The 23,293-nt window shown below is 43.9% G+C and overlaps 1 protein-coding gene and 1 long non-coding RNA gene across 5 annotated transcripts in view; one reads left to right on the top strand and one right to left on the bottom strand.

Annotated features, from left to right (window-relative positions):
* Window positions 1-8,242: 8,242 nt before the first annotated feature.
* Window positions 8,243-10,923, bottom strand: LOC309809556. The gene is made up of 3 exons (XR_014294871.1): window positions 10,646-10,923; window positions 9,098-9,248; window positions 8,243-8,993 (listed from the first exon to the last, which is right to left on the bottom strand). It is a non-coding gene; the product is annotated as an uncharacterized lncRNA (long non-coding RNA).
* The window catches only part of ZEB2 (zinc finger E-box binding homeobox 2), a 132,861-nt gene continuing 118,760 nt past the window's right edge, over window positions 9,193-23,293 (top strand). For 2 of the 4 annotated variants that reach the window (XM_082630761.1, XM_082630760.1), the window contains exon 1: window positions 11,733-11,983. In XM_082630761.1, coding sequence (XP_082486887.1) covers window positions 11,911-11,983 — 73 coding nt within the window. In that variant the 5' untranslated portion in view covers window positions 11,733-11,910. Of the gene's footprint in view, window positions 9,269-11,732; window positions 11,984-23,293 lie in introns of those variants that run through there. The other 2 variants (XM_082630762.1, XM_082630759.1) reach the window with 2 other exon arrangements.

Raw genomic sequence — 23,293 nt, 5'->3', positions numbered from 1 at the left:
TTTTTTTTTTTAAGCAGATGTTTCAGCACTCTACTGGGGGGGTGGGAAGAAGATCCTGCAGGCAAACTTTCTCAGTGCTATTCCTTCCCTTCTACCTCCCCATTCCCAGTTCCTTCAAACTTCAGACGTTTGAGTTAAGAGTAGGTATAGAGCTTTGGACAGTATTAAGGGCCTCTTCTTTTTACCTTGAATGAGTGATCTTTGACAGTTCTTGGCCACACCAAACTGGCTGCCAGAGTGCTTCCTCTTATGCCAGGTCATATAGGGAGAATTAGGTGGAAAGATATTTTTTTCTTACAATCGTAAACAGAAGTGTGAAATACATAATGAAATTGTAAAGTATATTTATTTACCTCAGAGGTTAGAATCGTGATGCTTATAATCATGAGCACTCCACCTTTTCTACTACAAGTTAAGAAATTCCATATTACTCTTCCAACTTTGTTCTCAGTAAGCATTGATTTCTGTAAAATGCAAGAACCAGTTAAACAATTCCTAATAAAATCATAAAGTAATTAAAATAATTAAATAAATGGCACTAAAATAACTAAAAATGATGAAATAAGTATCATCTAAGATACCTGCTACATTCACTCTGGTTTTCTGTAATTTAACTTCATGTATTTTCCAGGTAATTCACGAGAAGGAATTCCTATTTATTGGTATGCCTACCCTGTAGCATTTTACATATATTGTCATATTTTTTTCACCACAGCCAGCTTAAATTTAAGTCCTCTTTTACTCATTTTAAAAATGAAGTTCTCAGGGGCTTAATATCTTGTCCTCAATACACAATTAGCACTCACAAAGCAGGGAGTCAAATCCAGTTCATCTAATTTCAAAGCCTGTATCTTTGCCACTATAATATGCTGTAATTGAGAAGAATGTAAAGAATCTGGTGTCAAACACATTGAGGTCCAGCTCCCAGTCAACAAGCAATTTAAAAATTATACAAGAAAAAAAAACAATTTCCAGATATGCCTATATCATGATCTCTGCTTCATCACTAACTTGTCCTGTGCTTAGGCCCAGTACTGGGGCCAATGTGAGTGAGCAGAAACTTGCCCACGGGAGTGTCCCTAAGTCAAGGGTCCTGGTGAGAAGACTGAACTAGGAAAGACACTTTATCTGGGAAGCCAGAAGCAACAAAGCCAGAGAAACCATTCTACCTGAGCCAATACTGTAACTGGAAAAATGAGCCTAAGTGCTAGATCCAAAAGGCAAAATAAGCCACACATGGAAAAACAAGTACTAACCAAGTCATCCAGGAGGTTCGGAAGTGGGTCACAATGCAGTGTGCAAAGTGGGTGGGCACAAGTGGTTCAGAAGGATGTCTGCGAAAGGTGAGAAGACATTGGATGTCACCTGTATGTGGCGTCTGTCGGGAGGATGGATCTGGCAGATTCAAAGGTCCGTGAAGAACCAGACACTTGAATTCTGGAGAAAGTCGTTGATTCTCTCTAGGTCACATCTACACTGCCAGGCCTAGAAAAACAGGTTTTTTTCTTAGCTATTATTATTTCATAGTTGTGATTATCCTGAAAAGAATAATTTTTGAGAGTAAGGTTTTTATATTTAAGTACCTGAAACATGACTGCAAAAATAAAAATAAAAATCACTTTTAGAAAGGTGCAAAATTAGAACTAACATCCCAGATTTATAATTTGACCTTTTAACAGAATAAGGACTGTTAAAGAAGACCACAAAGCAGCATGAAGTTATTTCCAGGTCACAAAACAATCTATAGGTGCAAACAGTTTTTGGTCCCATTGCCCTTTACAAAGGAAAAACAGAAAAAGGTGCAGGTCACTCTGAGCCCCTAGGCTGATGTCCAAATGGCCCTTTTGGTAGTTTCAACGTGAAAGAAGCATGGAATGGATCCTTTGAGAAAGGAAACAATTAAGGGACCCTTTAAGTGTTTTGAGGAGTCTTAAGGAAAACAACAAGGAAAAGAAGTCAGTATTGGGATTAAATATTGCAATAGTTTTTTCCCATAAGCATTTGCATTGACTTTTCAGCTTTTGCATCAGAAAGAAAATCTGGCCTTCTGGATGTTTAAGAGACTAAGGAATTTCATTTTCCATTAGTAAACTGATTTTCTCCCCCACTATAGGTACTTGGAATTAGCGCAAACCCCAGGATAACTACAATTCCAAGAGGAAATGCTCACTCAGCTCATTATGAATGGTCTTACAACAAATACTGTTCTGACAGCCAAATTCCTGGTCTCCAAATTTGTAAGTTTGCCCTTTTTTTTTTCTCACAAGTCTTACTCAAGACCGCTCCTGAGCTTCTGCACATTTAACCCTTACAGTCAAAGACAATATGTTACTAAAGAACATGAGAAACTTCAAGTTCATACATTTGGACTAAAAGAAATCTGATACTTATAACCAAATTATGACCATATTGAATACAATAAATTAACTCCTTAACCAACAGAATAAAAAAAAAACACTATTTATTTTCATGTCTGTGGCTACGAATTCTTTGAAGAGGTCTAAAGAACTGTAAACCAGCCAAAAATCCTAGGATGCTTTCCATTTTATTTCTTCACTTTAATAACAGCACTCACTTCTCAACAGAAAAATGACGAATGATACTAAAAGGTAAATAGCTGTTTTTAACTAGTCAAAATTAATTAAATTGTCCTCAATTGATCCGTATATTCCATGTTATTTTTTCAACCTTTCATTACAATAATAAAGCTACACTATAGTGAAGTTTCAGGCACTCCTTTATTTAGTTCTCAAGAGAACTCAAAAGAATGGGCACTATTAGCGTACCCACAACATAGCTAAGCAAACAAATTTAGAGTAGATTGTCGGTAATCACACAGGTAGTAACCTGCAGGGTTAGTGTTCAAAATAGATTCTTTGGACGTCAACTGACACAGGGGTATACAAATATCAGGGATAGGCTTGCTTGATCATTTAAAAATAACTTTAAATCAGCCCATATATTAATAAGTAAAAGTAAAAAATTAGCTTAAATTCAGGTATGAATTATTTGTCAATTACCTCAATTTTCACTTTTTGACATGTGTAAATAGACATAACCAAAAAGTTCAATGATCAAATTCCAATAAGAAAAAATGGTGCATAATTAGTGCACACCTCTGCATTTGGGGAGGAGAGTGACTGGATTTTACATAGGGTATTGTTTTTCCTCATTAACTGTAGTTCTGTCACATATTTGTATCTGACTGCTGCATAAGTGATTCACAAATTGTTAAGAAGTTTTATGGATATCTGGAAAGAATATTACAACTCAATAAATAAACTTTTACAAGTGCCAGAGAGAAATTTTACATTAAAATGTTACTTTGTTTCTTCGTCCTGAGAGAATGAATTAAAAAAAAAACCCACAGTTAAAATCAAGCATTAGATATGCAAATATGTGTTCAGATCAGAGATACCAAAATTATTCAAATGATTAATTATTCATCATAAAATGTCAATTAATAATTATGAAGCATAAAAAGCATCTTTCTAATGCATCTTTATTTTTCTTGGCCTAAAAAGGGCTTAATATACATATTCAATTGACTTCTAACAAATTTTAAAAATCCAACAAAGTAAACAAATTGCAAACAAGTGCAAACTCTGAATTTTAATAGGAGAACAACATGCTCAAAATGAATGAAAGACAGAAAAAAAAATAAGGAAAACTAAAACCATAGCCACATTCATGACATATGCAGCTCCGTGTTCACTCACCTGCTATGCAATAGGGCAACCTGGCGAAGAAAACAACCCAGCAACTCAAGCTGTGAATTTGCTTAGCATGTACAAAACACAGGGCATGATGTTTCTCTCTGAATTGATTCGTGTGGGGCAGGGGTGCTTTAGGAATTTTTTTACACTTTCCAAATAGTCATTAAAAGAAAAAGCACAGTTTAAGTTTCTTTAAATTACCTATTGTAATTTCTAAAGTCTGTTAAGCCCTGCTAAAATATTACCATAAATGAGAAAAATTTTCACATTGCTTTAATTCTAAAGAATTTCCCTACAACAAGTATTATTCATTTTTCTTCCAGGAAGATTATATCTTTTAAGAAAAAAGGAAGTCAATTTGAGCTGATATGATAATTCAGAATAGGGAGCTACTATGATTACTGAGATATAGATTTATATTTATTTTATTACTATTATTATTATTATTTTACTTTTCACTGACACCTGGCGAACTTGTCCTCTGATGACCCAAGGGAGTTACTTTGGTCAGGGTGTCCCTGACCTCCTGCTGGTAGATTAATTACATATGAAACATTGTGTTTTCAAAACGAAATGATAAATCTGGACACATAAAGGTGGCAGAAAAGAATCAGGGCGAGAGAGAAGAGGAGATGTTAGGAAACAAAATAAGGGCTTGCAAAAGCGAGATATCAGATAGAAAGAAAGGACAATGTAGGAAAGGCAATTGAGAAAGAATTTCAAGAAAATAAGGATAAAGGTCAGGGAGGGCTGAAAGGAGGGCAAGAGGGAGGAAAGGAGGGAAGGAAGGATTTGCGGTTTTCAATCCCCTGGCGACGCTGCTGGCGTCCGCGCCCTTAACGCCACAGCCTTCCAAGTTGAGGCGAAAGCCACCTCCTCGGGCCTGCGTCGCATCCAACTTACTCCAAGTTTTCTGGTGACTCCTACAGGGCCCCTTTCCATCCCCCCCATCCCACCCCTTAGTGAGATTGACAGTCGCGTGGAGGAGGCTTTTCCAGGCACAGCCTTTCTCATGGTAATCAGCCCCCAGCATCACCTCGCGGCCGCGGCCGCTCCCGCTCCGTGCGCAGCTCGCGGACCCCGGGGACCGGAAACAAGGCGGCGGGCGGGGAGCCGGCGAGCGAGCCAGGTCAGCTGACCCGGCCGCGGGGCGGGGGTCGCGGGGTTCCCGGGCGGGTATAGGTCTGGGGGAGGGGGGGGGTGGGCGGGGGCCGAACCCCTCCCCCCACAACGTGTTCCTCCGCCTGTGCTGCGGGGGCCTTACCCTGAGATCAAATGAAGGGACCGAAGCTGGGGGCGTGGGGGACAGAGCGCGCCGAGAACTGGGGGCGACAAGCAGACCTGTTTTGCATCAATAAATTAAGACGCTCATTTGAGTCCTGAAGTTTCCTGGTTCCTGTCAGTGGAGACGTTGCCAAAAAGCACTGAAGCCGAGATTCAGCCTTAACTTCAAAAAATAAAATAAAAATAAAATAAAATGAACCTCTCAGCTGGCTGCCCTGCTGGGGCCAGGTGACGTGCGAGATTCCACAGCCCGCGGGCCTCGCAGTAGGGATATTAGAGACGGTCTGAGATTCTCTGGTCCTGTTTTGATTTTGTTTGAAAGGGCTTCTCAGAGAGATGCTTCTGATTTTTTTTTTTTAATAGACTTTCCCCTCCTATCCTAGGCTCAACTCCGAATGGATTGGATTGCGAGTTTGCACGTGAGAAAACCGTTTGGCTTGACTTGGACCCCTGCCGCCCCCCACCCCGTCCACACACCCCGCCAATGCAGGGGTCCCCCTTATCACCCTTTGCTTGCAACTCTAAAAGAAGTTTCCCACCTTCTGTGTAACAACACAGGGTCGAAATAATTCCTCTAGATGAAAGATCAATTCCGTTTCAAAAAGAGAATAGGTTCCTTTTTTTAATTTTCTCCACATGGTACAGAATAAACAGAATTTACTTTAAAAAAATTAGCTGTGGCCAAATTCGAATTCCTTCTACAGGCTGTGTGTTCAGGGCAGAAACATTGTATCTCTTCTGGCATCTGGGCCAGCAAGCGGAGCTGGGGGCAGGGGAGAAAGGGGGAGCGGCTGTGAAAGTTAAGGAAATTGACAGACTGAGAGGTGAATGGGGGGACAGGCACCAGGTCCTGGCTGGAGGGAACTGGAAAACAAAAGTGCATCTTCACACGCTGCCTGGGTGGAGGGAATCCTGAGGGAGGCAGTTTGTTTTACTCAAAGAAACCCTAAAGAATTATTTTTCTCCCTTCAATGTCGATTGCAATATTATTTCACATTTGCATGTATCTGTTGTTTTAATTCCCTTGGTCTGCGCTAATCTCGAAATGGATTACTAATGGGGAAGAAGGACCGGGAAGGAGAGATTCATTTGCAAGGACTTGCTTTGCTGTGTGAGGAGCCGAAAGCTAGCAGCTCCTAGTCCTCTCTCGACTTTTCCCTGCGTCCTGCGCTCGTGCATCCCGCTGACCCCACGATCCCCATTGTCCCCGACCTGGCCTTCGGACTAAGAGAGTGTTCGGTACAAATTTATATTCCGGCTTCCTCCGATCCCACCGCCTCTGCTTTGGTGTGAACTCTCTCGGTCAAATGGGGAGGGGAGTGCCAGGGGCGTGCCAGGCAGGGGCGGAGGGCAACCCACCGGCGCGCTCACCCCTCGCGGGGACGCTTCGCGTGCCACCCTCCAAATATCCACCTTGATGGGACCCTGAAAGATTGCTTTTTACCCCAATTCAAATACTTGCACGTCGGCACTCTCAGTGCTAAGTGTTGAAGCTGTCTTCTGACACTTGAACAATTACTGAGCCCAGAGTAATCAGATGATTAGGTGTTTTTCATGGAAATACTTGTCTTTTTTTTTTTTTTTAAGTCAGATCCTAAGTAACCAGACAATAATATACATAATAAAGAGAAGTGATTTGTCAGCCGTTTGATTGGATCCTTTGACCTGAGGTTTTGCCAGTGAGTGTGTGTCTGGACTGTAAGCTCCAGTGGTTACCTGGGGTCCTGAGGTGGGGTCTTGCCTGGAATTACTCCATGCAAGGGACACCTTTGTCCTGGAAATGGGAGAGGAAATGCTGAAAAGCAAACTTCTAGAGAAAGCTGGACTCGAATTTTTTTTTTAATAAAAAAGTGGGAAAAAGAAGGAAGAGAAAAAAAAGGATATTAATAATAGAAATAAATCTCAGAGAAGGAACTTGATAAGTCATATATTTATAGAGATAGAAATATTAAAGCAATGTAAAGAATAAAACAGAATGTGCCTGATCCATGGTGGAAATCTTTAATTTTCTTTTTTTATTATTAAATTTTAGACTGATGGTCTTGAATGCTCCTCTATAGGTAATTTATCTGAATGGGGTGGGGGAGGAGATTCTCACTGTAATAAATACTTAAGGTAGGAAAGAGGTGAGTCTGTACCAAGAGTGAAAATTTACTTCCTTGCATCCTAAAGGAAGAATCGGTTGTGGTCATGCTAGGTGGCTACTGCTCCCCCCCCCCAATAAACATACAAAACACAAAGCCATGCACCTCTGGGAGGGTGGATGTGGTAACCCATGGGTGGCTTTTCCCTCCTCTGAGTGCAATTGCCAATGACTCTTGCATTCAAAGTCTTGCTTTAGGCACACATTCAAAGCACAGTTCAAAGCAGTTTATCTTCATATAAGTAAAATTCTAATGTTGGATCAGGGTTTTATTTGTTTCAGATTTCATCAGACTGAAAACAGGGGGCTGTTACATATTAACAATATTAAAGCAGAAAAAAATGGCATGAGGCTGTTCTTTAGTCCTCTTGACACCTCCACCTTTACCTTTGCAAGGAAGCCCAAAGGCTGTGGGACTGAAAGTTTATTTGTGCTCTGAGGTTCTCAAGTACTTTCACTCTTAAGGGAAAAAAAAAAAAAAAAAAGAAGAAGAAGAAGAAAAAGCCTCACAGTTCTCTAAGAAATTGAGCCTGAACCATTGGAGGCTAAGAGATTTCTTCCTTTTCCGATAAATGTCTGTGCTCAGCATCCTCAAATTTGGCTGTCTTTATTTACTTCTATATTAGTTCCAATTATGTGCAGTGTAAACCAGCTTTTTGATTAACAAAACAGCAGAGCATTGGTTAAGAACACTTAAACTTCAAAAAAAATTCCCCTGGGAAGTGGGCTCTGAATTGGTTAATAATGTGCAGTACTTGCTAAATTGCTGACTTCCAGATGTGGAAAATATCTTTCTTGTTTAGGACCTATGTAACCTGATTGGATTACGACAGAAGCGTCACGTTGGAAGCTTTTGAGTGATTATTTAATTAACCATACAGTAGAAAGCTGTATTCTCCAGGAAATCCCTTCCATATTTACATAACCAATCCCTTCAGAGCAAAGGTGGAGTCTTTTCTTTTTAATTTTACTTTAATTGCAATATCAAAAAATATATACTCCAAAACTTAGACCCCATGCCGTTTAATATGGTGATCTTCCTTCGCTGCTAAGTTCCTCTATGGCCTTTCTCCTTTTCCTCCTGTCTCCCTACACCCACTCCCTCACTTTGTAGTGAGGTCTCCGTGAGATGTGGAGAGATTCAGAGATCGGTCAACTCAGCAACTCAGCGCTCTATGTTAATTTACTTAAGAGACCCTTTTAAAAAATGCCAAACCACTTTTTAGTATTGGGATCCAATCCAGAAATTCATCACACACACACACACCGCAACACACACGCCCTAAAATGCAGTTCACATGAACCTTTTTTTTTTTTTCCTGGCTCTGGCATCTTAAAAGATAAAAAATAAAATTAAGAAAAAGGGCAAAAAATTTAGTTCCAGAAGCCGTGCTGAGAAATCCACACAATTTAATGTGCATCTCAAATCCGGTCATTAGAGACATCTGTATAAGAAGAGGCGATCTGGATTGAGGAACCGGGATCTTTCCCTTTAACTTTCGCCCCTTAGAGTTCTCCAGTTCTGTGAATGGTGTGCACCGTTTTCCGCCCTGTACTCTGTAGGATTTAGTGATGAGGATAATGATGCCAAAGGCTTGACGGGGGGGGGGGGGGGGGGCGTGGAGAAGGGAGGGAGGGAGGCGAGAGGGAGGGAGAGAGGAAGGGAGGGAGGTGGAATTTCATTTCTTCCACTAAAGCGTTTGCGGAGACTTCAAGGTATAATCTATCCCAGATCCTTTCCCAGAGAGAAACTTGGCGATCACGTTTTCACATGATGCTCACGCTCAGGGCGCTTCAATTATCCCTCCCCACAAAGATAGGTGGCGCGTGTTTCAGGGTCTCTCTCTCTCCTACAGAAAAGAAAAAGAAAAAAATGTCATTAGAAGAGGCGTAACACGTCAGTCCGTCCCCAGGTTTGTGTTTCCTGGAGTGGCCGAAAGAGATCAGTTCTAACCTGCTCCGCAGGAATAACGGTCCTGCCTCCCGACACTCTTGGCGAGGTTTTGTACAGTTTGCTCCGGGAGCTGTTTCTTCGCTTCCACCTTTTTCTCCCCCACACTTCGCGGCTTCTTCATGCTTTTTCTTCTCACCATTTCTGGCCAAAACTACAAACAAGACTTCGCAGGTAGGTTTTTTTTTTTCCCCTTTTCTCTCTTTTTATTCCTTTTCGGCATGGTCATCCCCCACCCTCCTTTTACGATTTTCTCCTTTTAAGTGGGGATGTGAGTCTGAAGTGAGGAGGAGTGTCTGTGGGTAGGAATTTCAGGTGGGTTTAGCTCCTTTATGGAAAGCTTTTCCCAAGAGTGACTTCTTCGATTTCTCTTGCACTCCCTCTCTCTCTCCTTCCTTTTCTCTCCTTTTTTCCTCCCCCAAGTAATTTGCCCTGTACCTGCCCATTCAGGTAACCAAAGGTGCCTTTTACTACCCAGCCTGGGAAAAGTTTTATTGAGAACTATGTGGTTGGAATAAAAACTCTTCAAGGGGAGAGATTCTGCTCTATTTTCATGTCTAATTCCAATTCATTGTATTCAGCAATTAGAACTTGGCAAATACCTGTTAATAATTACAAAACTTGATGGATACAAACCTACCAAATTCGGGAGCAAGTCTTTCTCTTAGATATGGCAGTCCAACCTTTCCCACTGAAGAAGGCTGTTTTCTAAGTAGAAAGTTGCCTGTTTTTGTCTGCTTAGCGAGTTTCATTTCTTTATTTCATTCTTTGTGTGTGTATGTATGTGAAGTAACACCTCACTTCTGTGATGATAAATAAAGAAGTGAAAGTCCTCATGGAACTTGAGTCGTTTACCAAAGTGGGGAGGGGGGGAGTCACTACAGCTGGGAAGAAAACTGCCGTCAGGATATTAGGGTTGTAAATGAAGGATAACTTTTGAAATTGTATTTCAAGTGGCAAAGTATTAATGATATAGACATGGATTTCACAGGAGACATAGACACACGAAAATATCCCTTTCCACACTTTGGCACTGAAAAGTCGAGAAAGAGAGCAGGAGTTCCCAGGAGCAGTGGTGAGCCCGGCTAACATGAATGTGTTTATCTCCCACCTTCTTATATATTTTAATTGCTCCCCCTATAATGATGAAGGCAAGATTACTAACTCCAGAGTTAGAAATAACAGGCAAAGCTAAAGTTTACAGCACAAATGCCCTGTCTGTCCCTCACACACACACACATGCTCATAAAACTAGCAGCTTACTTTATTAAACATGTATTTATATGCAATCGTGTGTAAGTCTCAGCATGAATACAGACAGGCCAGCTGCTTCCTCCCAGACACTTGTGTGACCAGTGCTTTATTTCAGGATTTTCCCCAACAATTTCAAATCCATAGGAAAGCCAAGAAATAACAAAATGTGTCAAACTTAAAAGTCTCCCACTATGCCTAGGTTAAATTCAAGGTGCTTTCTAAATCATCCACTTCCCCTTCTCTCTGCCGCCCCCCAGCCCCACCCCTCTCAGCAAATGTGTGGAAACTGATACTCACTTTCCAGGTTTTCCGCAAAGCTTCTAGCACAGGAGACAATAGGTGCGGGGCGTGGGGACTGAGTGTGTTCGGCAGAGAAGGGGTTAATGGCCCTTGTGTTACAGTTTGCATCTGTTACATCTTTTATAGCCCCCTGTTTAAACTAATCCTCGAGGCACAGCATCTTCCCAACCTCCACCGAGTTGCAGGATTCTCCTCCTCTCCTGCCTGCCTCCGAGGTTCCCCTTCTCCAAGTTTTGACAGTTTCAGCTGAAAAAATGCAGCGCCTCTCTCGATTTTTAGGTACAAAAGTTTCGAAGCCAGAAAAGGATACGATCATTTAGTCGAGCTTAAAAGTATTGCCGTATAGCGGTTGGACTTTCTCTTTCCTTTCTTGAGGGGAGAAAATTTTCTCCTGGAACTCTTTAAGGGAACTAGGGCGGGGGAGCATGGGTGTGAGTGAGGTGGGGGGAAATAAGTAAATATTGTCAAAGCGGCGAAGGTGGCGGCGGCGGCGGGGGGGGGGTTGCTGGGGGGAGGGACAGTGTCCGAAGAGGCTTATAATTATATTTCTTATTGCGGCGTGAAACGGGAAATCCTAATTTGGGGGCGGGGGTGTGAGGGGGAGGAAGAGACAGTGCCTCGATCAACTCCGACAGGGGAGGGGAGGGGACGCGGGGCGAGTGGGCTTCCTATAATTACTATTATCAATTTGACCGAGTGTGCTTCATCCGGGAGTTGTTTCGCGTTGTTTGTTTGTTTGTTTGTTTGCTTCCTCGGGGGAATGGGGAGGGGGGGTGAGTGGGGGGGGAGACAAGATGAGAGCTACAGAGAGCCTCGCCTCACCCCAAGTTCCCGAGCCGGGCTGAGGACTTTTCGGAGGAAAAGGTCCGCCTAGCCCTGAGCCAAGCAGCCTTACTGTACCGCCGTGTGCATTCCCTCATACGGTCAGGAGTTATGACTCATTTTGAAGATGTAATTCTTGTCTCTCTGATCCCCTCGCGGGTGCAACACACCAAACAGTAACAAACACAAAGCGCCTCGGGGCCAAGGCTGGGGGTGGGAGGCGGGGAGGGGGGCCGCCGGAGTTTCGCTTTGGCGTTGGGGGGGCCGCGGATGGGTGCTCGCCGGGGCCCTGGCCCGGCTCCCCTGGGCGGCCCGCGCGCGTCTCAATGGGCGCGGGCGATGCCCACATTGTCGCTGTGTTTGGTTGCTAGATCGAGCCTGCGTGCTGCCGAAGCAGGGCGCCGAGTCCATGCGAACTGCCATCTGATCCGCTCTTATCAATGAAGCAGCCGATCATGGCGGATGGCCCCCGGTGCAAGAGGCGCAAACAAGCCAATCCCAGGAGGAAAAACGGTAAGAAGCGGCCCGAACCAAACTTTTCCGGGCCGCTCCGCGGCTCCAGACCCGGGGAGAAGGAGGGGGAAAGGGAAAAGCAACCGAGGCGGCGGCGGCGGCGGGCGCCCAGGGCTCGCGGGCGAGCCTCTCTCCGCGGCCGGCGCCGGAGCTCGGCGCGCGCGGCGACTGGACGGGGGGTGGGGGGGGGGGAGTTGGGGAAGTGCCGGGCAAAGTGAGCGCCGGGGGGCTGCGAGCGCTGGGGTCCGGCCGGGGCCCAGCGCCCCCACCCTCGCCGCCCTCTGCGCCCCCGCCCGGCCGCCCGCCCTCCCTCCGCCTCCGCCTCCAGCTCCACCAGCGCCCGGCCCGCCGGCTCTCCGGCCGGGCTGCGTGAGCGTCCGGCGAGGGCAGGGCGGGGGCCCGGGCGACTGGTCGCGCGGGATCCCCGGGGCGGGGGCGGGGCGGGTGTGGCAGAGGGACTGCGAGAGCGGGAGAGGGGGCCCGGGGCTGTGCCTCTGGCAAGGCTTAAAGTTTCTTTGCCGGAGTCGCCCGGCCGCCTCTCGGTACGCCAAGTAACGGTCCGCGGGCAGCGGGGCCCGGCCGGGCGCGCCGGGACCCCGGGGTGGGAGGGACTCGGCCGGCCCCGCGCGGGGTCCGGCGAGGTCCACGCGAGCTCAGGGGCGGATGGTTCCTCTCCAGCGGGCGCTGGCCCCGCGCCGGGGGCTGGCGGAGTCGCAGAGCGCAGGGAGACTTTTCTGGGCAGTTTCGACATGGTCAGGAGTCCGTTATCCAGGCTGAGTCAAGAAGGAGGAAGGAGGTGCGGGGTGCGAGGGGGACACGCAGAGCAGAGATGGGAGATCAAAGGCGTGACAGTTTAGTAGGTCCACCTTAGAAAGAGTCAGAAAAGGAACAGAGTGAGAGAGGGAGACAGACACACACAGAGAGAGAGATACCCCCTAGGTAATACCCCCAAACAAAATCGTGGGAATAAAAGAGAAAAGTGATTGGCAAGAGCGCAGAAGGCGCCTGGGGGAGGGGAGAGAGCTGGGGACCGGAGAGGGTGCCGGGGATAGCTGACGGAGGATACTGAGTTTTTTTTTTTTTTTTTTAAACCAACCCCCCAAAACAAACAAGAGAACTAGCGCCAGCTCAGACTGGGAAAGGAAACTTCTCGCTCCCCTCGCTCTCAGCCTGATCACCCGGCGCGGGGCCGCGTTGACGCTCCCGAACTGGACGCGGGGACGCGGCGCCGGCCCGGCCTCCGGCCTCCCGCAAGCCCAGCCCGCGCCTCGCGGGGACCACCGGGGCCCCCTTGGAGCAACTTTCCTCTAGGGAAGACAATTGTGTGCGCCCCCGGCCTGCCCCTGAGCTGCGCGGCCCGGGAGGGGGCTGCTGGGGGCGCAGTGAGGGGCGCTGGAAGGAGAAAACACAAAGACGAGGGAATTTTGATTAGAGACAAATGATGCTTCTCTCTGTCTCTCTCTAGGTTTCGTGTGTGTGTGTGTGTGTGTGTGCGCGCGCGTGTACGTGTGCGCGTGTGTGTGTCTTTTGCTTGTTGTGGTAGAGGTGTCGAGCCATATGGGGGAGTGATAGAGGAATTTTAGTCAGAAAGTGTTCGTTATGTTATCCTGCCTTTTCCCTTTGTGCTGCCTTTGATCTATTTGCTTGGCTTAGTATTACAAAAAAACAAGTACAATAATATATTCCGAGCTGCTTCCCCAAGATCCAGTTCAGGCTGCCTCTTTTTAAGTCTCTTTCTCTCTCTCTCTCTCTCTCTCTCTCTCTCTCTCTCTCTCCCTCCCTCTCTCTCTTAATTTAATTTTTCTTCACTCTAGTGTCTGGCATTATTTAAGGTGGTCCTTACACTGGAGACCTCCCCTTCCCCATCTCTGGGTAATTTAGTAGGCACTAAAATTACACCTAGTGCCCCCCTCTCTCTTGTGTTTCCTCTGTTCCTTTTATTAAATGTTGGTTATTGATTTTCTAAAATCAATGTCTATTGTGGGGCTTTTTCCCCCCCTTACAAGTATCTAAAGCACATTGCTGATCAACTGGATAACAAAAGCTTCGTGTCAAGGAGGCTTTTTTTTCTTTTTCTTATGTTAAACAGTCATTTTTTGAGAGAAAGGAAAATAAGACTTAAAGCAAGGTTCCCAGAAGTGTTCCTTTGCAGGAGAGACTATTTAGAATGTTTGTTTCTTCTTGTCTGCCTCCTCCAGCCCCCTTCGGGATTTTGCCACTGTTGACCAGCCTGGCCTCTGCAGTGAAGTCGGGCCAGAGCCCAGGTCTGGAAAAACAGAATGCTCCAGGCTTCCTGGGAGCCCTGGGGCGGGGGCTGGCAGAGGGGGAAGCCTGCTGGGGGCTTCGCAGGTGGAACAGAGTGCCAGGGAGGTGCTCAGCCGTGGACACTGCTTGGTGCTCAGAAATGGACACCATTTCCCCTCCGCCCAGCCACTAACTTGGGAGAAGCCTCAGCACTCCGAAGTGGAAAGTTGAATTGCACATTTTAAAGGCATTTAGCCCAGACCCTGCACATTTAACAGCAATAATTATTTCCCAATAGTCTGTGGGAAAACATGCTGTGTATTGGTTACTTGTCAGTGTTTTGTTTTGGGATTAATCTGACTGGGCAATGTCCTGGTTTTGAGAAGCAGGTAGAAGAGTTTTTTCCCCTCTTTTTTCATTTTCTTTCTCATCAAGCACGTATCCAGTGCCTTTCCCTTTGGGAATTGCTAGGATTTATCTGAACTGAGTGGATTTTTCTTCTTTCCTGGATTCATGGAAAAGATGTCACTTTTGAGCTTGTGTCTTTGCTGATAACACTAAATATAATGATACTTATCAAAATCATATAGAAATTCCTGGAAAGGAATAATGGTACTACTAATCATAGAAGTAGAAGCTGCGTGGGGAAAAAAGAGAGAGAGAGATGGTCATCCAGGAAACTAGAATGGCACTTTATATAATTTTAATGAAGTCAACAGTGTATATATAGACTAAGGCGACAAGGAGATAAAACGTGTAAAGCAGTATGTGTGTGTTTGAAAGGCTGGTCAAGAACGTGGGTTAGAAGACGATGCTGTATGCAATTATTAAAAAGCAAAGGAGAAGGAAGCAGCTCAAGGAAAACAAATATACAAAGAGAGAAACAAGAATCTAAAATCCAGCCTTCAAGATTCTCAGGCTAGCAAGATGCCTGGCAAAGACAGTGCCAGCGCCAAGTTAATCCATAGCGGACAGTCTCCTTTCCCCCACATGGAAAGGATGAAATCTCTTCCCAGAAAATAAGATGTGCAGGAGGCAAGGGGGAGAGGGGTGAGGGGGAAGGAGGCAAAAAGCAAGTTGCCCGAAGACAAGAATGTGTGTCGGTTTCAAGAAAGTTCAGTCAGATGATCTTCGGTCGCCTGACTCACTTTGTAATACTTTCACTGAAGCTGGAGAGGAGGGGGAAAACCCAGCCCCCCTTTTCACTCCCCTGATTATACCCCACTATCTCCACACAGCCTTCGAGGCAGAAATGAGCACTTAGGAGCGGGAGATGCCCGGCCGGCTGCCTGCCACTGGGGCGGCCCGGTTGTAACTTGCAAAGTTTGTTGCTTTAGCCCCTGATTCGGGCTTGGGCTCCTGGGGATGCTCCGGCTACCCTCCTGCCTCCTGTGGAGCCTGGGAAGATGGGCCTTCCTCCCCAGTCCATCACCTCCCAGCATCAGCCTCTGAAAAAAACTCACACAGACACATTGCACGTTTTCACAAAAATCAAACCCGGAAACTGCTTGTTTCAGAAAAGGGAATGAAGTTGTCTTTTAAATGAACACTGAATTAGGAGTGGTGGGGAAGAGGAAATGGCAGAAAGAAAGAAAAGTTAAATTTGATTTTTCTTCAAAGTTTCAGCTAAAGGGTTAGGCATTGTATGGTAGAGTGGGGGAGGTTTTTACCAACGCCTTTGGTCTCTGATTTTCAGTGGGAAAGAAAAGGGATAAAGTTGGATGTTTTCAGGGCTTTAGATCCTAGAGGAGAAACAATCAGATGAGCAGAAATGATTATCCCTGTTTAAGATAAGCCCTCACTCCCTTAACCACTTCCTGAAAGGGAGTGGAAGCGCTGGTGGTGATGCTTAGAGGCAGTGGAGGACTGAAAAGTTGTTCCCTTTTCAGAGATGCTTAAAGGAAAAGGAAAAGAAATGCAAGCAGCCCCTTCTTCAGGATGTGGCTCCTGTCTCTCCTTTCTGAGAGGTGAAGTTGGCATGGGGAGGCCGTGAGTCAGAGCCCCTCAGTACACTCTGAGGCAGGGAAGTTTCCTTCGGATTGCAGTCGGTCCAGACTTGGTGTTCCTTGCGAGTGTGGAAATCTCTTGCAAGTAGCTTTCTTATAAAGTTGATGAGGTTATAAGGAGGCTGTTTTGCTGACTCTCAAAGCACTCAGAGGCAGTTTATGTGGCAGGTACCAGCTCTGAGGGCGCTCCAAAGATATCGGTCTCCATCCTTTTCTCTCTGTGAAGAGCATCTGCAAGTTTTGTCATGCTGCACGCACACTAGGCTGGGGGCTATGTATCCAGACTGATCTATTTGTTTTATTTTGGTTTGTAAAAATTCAGGCAATTGGGGTAGAAACATGCCTTCCTTCGTAACAGAGCCAGCAGCCTGCTGGCATCCAAAGCGTGATTCTCCACCCGGGGTAAGGGTGGGCTAAGGATTTTAAACTTTACATTATTTCTCTGTTGCCACATAAAGATAAATTCACATCTTCAAGCATTTATTTCCAAATACGAATAAAGCCAAGGTTAATGTTCCCCAGTAAACTGCTATGTCATATGTTTCAGGTGCTTCCTTTCTTGCTTGCTTAATTTACTCAAAGTAAAGAAAATTCCAAGAGGTTATCAAAGACCCTAATGCCGTATTAAGAATCTTTCCTGGGAAAAATGTGTGTCTACCCTGAAGGTAGGAAGGGAGGGTGTTGCTAGCTCTCTAAGCAGTGCCGCGTTTATTCCAAGATGTGGGAGATTCTCTTCCTTACAACAGTTTTTGTCATCTGCATTCTTCCAAGGCTTTTAAAGGTGCATTTTCTTCCGTGTGAAAGAGAACTCTTTGTCCTTTTCCTCTCCAGCACCGTGGCTTCCCAAGGTAGACACTATTTTGTGCCTGTCACAGAGAGAGGGAGTGCAGGTTTGCAATGCTCACAGACAATTGATTGTCTGCCCTAATGTGTTTCATTTACATGTTTATAACGTCAATGGTGCTGGGGTGTCCACTGTACCATTCATTCCCGCATTCCCACAAGGGGGCAATTGTCTGAATGGCCAAGTCAGACACCTTTTTGATTGCTCTTTGGTTGTCTTTTTAGAGCAAAGAGATAAAGGGGGAAAATCTGTGATGCAGAAACACTAGTTGAAAATATACAGAATTAAATGTCCCCACAAAAGCAGATGTTAACATAAGCCCAAATATGCTTTTTAGGCAAGATGTGAAGGTTGAGAAAAATAATTCAGAGCAGAGGAAAGGATGATTTAAAACCAATAAATATAGTCCTATTCCCCCTCCCTATTTCTTTTCTTTCTTTAGCAATCAGAAGATGAAATGTGATTTTCCTTTTCATTTTTAAGCCTTGAAACATCTAGGCACCTCTTCCTTGTATGTTTGCTGTGATTTGTGAATTTGTATACATTTACATAGCTCTGTTTATGCCAACAACATCAGCTTACCAGTCGGAAAAAATCTATTGAATGACTATTTGGGCTGTGGGGAGTGTAAACTTTTAAAAAGTAAGATCCAAGTATTTCTTCATCAAGCCTTTTCTAAAAGGCAAGCACTAATAATCAGTAGACTCTGTGGAAGTCTTTGCCTTAATAGCTGCGTGCCGAATACTTTCATCTTGGGTGACAGTCGTGTCAGAGTGAGAGCTCTCAGGAAAAGTGTAACTCCTAGTTACAAAGTAAATAAAGAATTTCGTTTTAAGGTGTTCTGTACTGTTTTTATACTGTGTGTGTGTGTGTGTGTGTCTTATGTTTCCTCTGAGGGAGGTGAGAGGAAAAACCATCCACGCGTGTGTGTTTTGGCTTTTCTCTTCACGCAGTTCTCCCCTACATATTATGCATGTATGTATCACGCAGGAATACACCTGCTTAAAAAAAAAAAAGATTTCACAGTTCAGATGGTGCCTGGCTGGTTCATTTAGGTAATACAGCTATTAGAAGTTGGTCTGATTTCGCGTGTGGTCCATAAGGAGAGAAAATACTAACTCTTGTGGCATCTGGTGGGAGGTAAACACGGGGGTGGGGGCGGAGGACTTTTATAATTTTGAAGGAAATTGGGGAGGAAAAAAAAATCGCCAGTCTGTGAAAAGATTTTTGCCTCTCCGGGAAGACACACACAGTAGCTGCACCGTTAGCTGAACCCCTGACACGGCGGTCTTTTGAATGCCTTAGGTATGATTTCACTTTCGCTCACATCAATGCTGACCTGAATGCCTTTCATATCTGATCCGCTGTGTCTCTCCCAGTAAACATCCCCTGAGGGGAGAACAAAGAAAGGAGCTCTTCTTCTTCTTAATCACAATTCAGCCCTTTCACCGCCGGCAGGCTCCATTTGCATTCTGCCACAGAAAGCCAAGATGAAAAGAAAGAGAGAGAGAGAGAGAGAGAGAGAGAGAGAGAGAGAGAGAGAGAGAGAGAGAGAGAAAGAGAGGGTAGTAGCTGAGTAAAATAAGTGAGGTGTTTGTGGCTGTTTGTTGGGCTTTCCCTAGTTACCAGCCTTATATAGTTGATGCTTAACCAGGCCCTGTCCCTCCTGACAGGCATATAGTGTTACAAGATGGCATGTCTGTACTATTCATGGCCACCCGCTCAACACTTGAGGTAAAAAGTGTCAGAGAAGGATCAGATTCTCCCCCAGAAGCCTGTTAGACTTGGGTCAGGTGTGTGGACTTCCCACTCTGGAGTGCTGCCTAGTATTTGGCTCTTATTGTTTACTTTCAGGCCAGGGTGGGGGGCGCGGGCCCTGGGGGTGGAGGGGGAGCTGGAGAGCTCAGGAGGGGAGAAGGGGGGAGCGTCTCCAGAGGCCCTGGTCTGCTTTCAATGATGGGTGTCTGGCCCAGAGAAAAAGGGAGAAGTTGCTTACACCCAGCCTGAACGCACTGATACATCTTCAGGAAAACTGGAAAAGACTTTCCCATTTTTCCCCCTGACTTTTTATGATAATTCATATTTTCAAATGAAAGGGGAAAAAAGCCAAGAAAGAAACTCTCAAATGAGCCAAAAAGGAAAAAAAAAAATCTCTGAAAAGAATTTTAGGGGGAAAAGTTGGTCTATTTTAAAAAGCTTTGAGGGCTGTAAAGTGCCACGTTTTTCACACCTTCTTCATACTTTTTTTTCAGATTTTTTTAGTATGTTTAACATTTGTGAGATGACAGCCTTTTTGTATCTCAAACTGGATGCTTCAAGATTTGTAGGGAGGGGTTGGTGGTATTCACGTTCTCTTGAGAGAGAAAGTTTATGCCTAAAGGGCTCCTTCTTACTGGGAACTGTTTAAACCCTTGCAGGCGAACCTGTCAGGTTTTACTCTGCTATTTGCCTCCATTTTCAACATGCAAAAGTAACATGCAGTTAATGGTATTTGAATGAGACCACAGCAAGAGCAGAAACCTCTCGTGACAACTTTTCAGCTACATTATCTTGCTCCTAAACTGTCTTGTCTGTTTTTTTTTTTTTTCCTTTCTGAAACCACTTTTAAGATACCAACAGTTTTTTCTTCAACAATTAGGTTAAGCATATAATGTGGGCACACACGCACACACACGCAACTTTGGAAGTGCGGTCGCTTCAAACAGCAGAGTGAATAATTGGAAAGTTGGGGGGGTGCTTTTGCGATAGTCATTGTGACAGATTTCACTTATAGAGCAAAACTAGCAGAGATATTAGAAGTTGTACACGAGCATGTGATACAGATTCCTGTTTTTTTTTTTCTTTTTCCCAGAAGATTTACAGAATTTACAAAAAGAGATTATCCCTACACCTTCCACCCCTCCTATCCACCCCCATGACCCAAGCAATGAAGGATTTAGGCAGATTTACTTCAGTAAACACCTTTGGACACTTGGGGGAAAAGTGGGAGTCTGTTTGCAAAAGGAGGCTTTTGTTAAGTGAGGTACCGGGATAATGCTTTACCAGGCAGCTGTGATATGAACCTACCCAGCAATGCAGGAACACTCTTTAACTCTTTGAGTGCCTGGCCTTTTGCGCTCAGCAGATAAAATCCTGGCTTTCCAAAGACACCCAGAATTCTGGCTCTAGCAGTTTGTTATTCAGGCAAGTCTTGTAGACATGAAAACTGTTCAAGCTTTTAAGACAATGTGGTTTAATTAGATGAGGTGGACTTACATTGCTCATAAGCCCTCCAAATGGTGGTTTATAATTGGCAAGGGAAAAGAAAAAAAGAAAGGAATCAAGGCAACACATTAAAAATTCCAGGAAATACTTTAGAAAAGTTATTTTCATTTCCAGCTTTTAAGATATTAGACTACGGTAGCTAGAGGGAATGAAGCAGCTGGGGCCTCTCTCCTCACTATAAAAGACACCAGAAGTTTGTGATGAAGAAAGGGGTTTCAGCTGGAAAAGGTGTAAGAGACCAGCTCGGACAGTGACATTAACGCAACCCTCGCATCTTTTCAAGGGGGAAGTGTTGCCTGTCTTTAGGAGCTTGGGAGGTCATGTGAACCTCAAGATTCAGGGCCCCAGGAAGGCTGTTACCAACTTGAGACTTTTCAGAGCAAGCAGAGAGACATTTCCAAGAGGAAGGAGTTAATGGTTATTTTTTGCTGGGCATAAGAATAACTTTTCAGGTGTTGCATTTGGGCTTAAATAAGATTGCCTTATTTAGTTTCGAAAAAGAGTGGAGGTGTCAATGTTCGAGCAGCCACGAATGTGTGAGAAAGTAAAGGGTATGAGACATGACAGAATTAAAGGTGTTTGCTATGTTGTTACACCGTGTGTCAGGCTGCAAGCTCCCTTTGTCACAGCCTCCTGGTGATTTGACAGCGCAGATCTACTTCCCTTCTAGGTGAGACAGCATTTTTTAACTGGAGTTATAAATATGGTACCCCCTTCGCATTGCACCCAGTCTCCCAGATCCGTGAATCCTATTGGAAAGCATCTTGCCCTGAGACACAATGAACAAGTGCTGTATACAGGGGGCTGTGCGCTCAGGGGCCGGGCATCGCCAGCATCACAGTAGCTGGCATTGACTGTTGTTTGGCAGGAAGGTCTTTTGCCAAATCATTCAATAATTAAGTTTTATGTTTTTTGTATGAATGACCAAGCATGCAGTATTCCTTCTCAAATCAAAGGGAGGCTTAAAATTACTTTTTGAACACTTTCAGACCATGGTCAGGTCACAGTTTGGGGGCTGAATTAAAATGATCTCATTCATGATCTAATTGAGGTTGGCAAAACCTAAGCAGTAGCAGGAGTACATAAATATAAATCAAAGACCAAAATTTAGCAAATCATATCATTTGCTAGAAATCTGCTCATGAATTATTCTCCGATTGCCAACCCAGAAGTTAAACTTTGTCTCCCCTCCACAATGGTAACTGCGCATATTTTTTCAGGCTCCTGACAGGAAAGTTAGAGAGGCTGAAAAGAGAAATGAGAAGGAAGATGATCAACGTCTCATCAGATATTGTGTGTTTGTGACCCAAGAAAGTATGAGAGCTAATAAAGCCATGTACATTACCATGGAGGCTGCAGTCTGTGTTAGAAGTTATTTGGGGCTTCTGAAAACCAGACTTTGGAAGAGCAAGCAGCACATAAAGGCATGGGAGGGGAGCAAACATTTGAGAAAGATCTGATTGAACTTTGCTTTCTTTTTTCAATTGAGGAATGTAATCATCATAGTGATTCCTGATTTTTTTCAAACAAATTTAGTTCTATTACTGAGCCGAGTCGAGAGGATGAGATTTGAAGTAGTCGTTAGAATTAAAAGACAGTACACAAATGTTAGCGTACATATTTAAGGTGCTTTTCATTCTTTTTTATTTTTTTGAACATTACTATAAAATTAAAACTCCAGATAATTTTCCTTATAATCCATGGGATTAAATGCCATGTTCTATTATATGTAATCCATTTTTAGTTGTTCTTCATTTTTCTTGGTTGCCGTGTGTTATTTCAGCCTAAACCCACACACAGTCTAAACTGGAGGAGACCTGATTCTGAACTTCAGTATTTTGAAGTTAACATTTTTAAGTCCCACTTAAATGAAGATATTCTTTCAAGCAAACAGTAAACACAGAACTGGTCAGTTTAGCAAACTTTATCACAAGAGCAAATACATGAAGTTGTGTTTTTAAATCATGATGATAAAGGAGAAACATTTTAAAATAATCTCAGATGATGGAGGTGAATAACTGCATTCTTTTGGGAACAGGTAATTGACATTAATGATTTCCTGTGACAAAAAGGCAAAACATATCCTAACATAAAAAATTATAATGGATTCCTCCTTTACATTGCTAATATAGCAATATAGTGATTTTTGTTCTTTATATACTGTTTCATATTTCCTTTTATAATCAACTCTGGGAAAGAAAGGTACTCCTGACAAGGTGATAGACACCCCTTCCCCAAAATAAGTAATCAATAACAGATCGACAGATTAAGATATCATGCTATTTAAGATCTGAGATTTTTTTTGCTCTCTTAAATGAATGAATAAGTTTAAAGGAATATAGTGTCCAAGTGATCTACAAATGTAGTAGATAACTTTCACTGTTTTTAATTTTAAATTGTATTTCTATTGTTTTATATATCTAAGTAACTGTAATCAAGGAAACTTTGCATTTTGCCTATTCTTGGAGGTACCTAAGTTTCTATTTTAGACACAAAGCACATCAGTGGAAGTGTTTCACATCATGAGATTTCTCAGTTTTAAGAGGTGAGGTTTATATATAAAGAACTCAGTAAACTGTTTTCATAATAAATAAATCCATTAAAAGGGGAAAATCTCTAAGCAAAATGGTTGTCCTCTAAAGATTTTCCATCACCTTTGCTCTGCTGATGGGAATTTGAAAACTAAATAAAGCCTATGTGCACACACACACAGATGCACCCTAGGGCCCCAACTCTGGGACTTTTTAACTACAATTTTATAGCTTGTGAGTGAGATACATTTAAGCAAAAATAGTAGAGGTGAAGAATTAATGTAGACCCCTGTTTAGTAGGATTTATTGTAAGAAAATTGTTCCCTACGCCACATGACTCTTACAAAACTTACTTGCCCCTATTAATCTAAGCTTTAAGTGTATTATTTAGGATAAATTACAAGCTTTGTGCTTTTAAACT

This window comes from Mesoplodon mirus (genome assembly GCF_964341445.2).
Source record: "Mesoplodon mirus genome assembly, chromosome: 8".
In the NCBI taxonomy this organism is placed as follows: domain Eukaryota; kingdom Metazoa; phylum Chordata; class Mammalia; order Artiodactyla; family Ziphiidae; genus Mesoplodon; species Mesoplodon mirus.
Note: the sequence above shows the minus strand (reverse complement) of the source record. Positions and strands in the feature narration are given on the sequence as shown.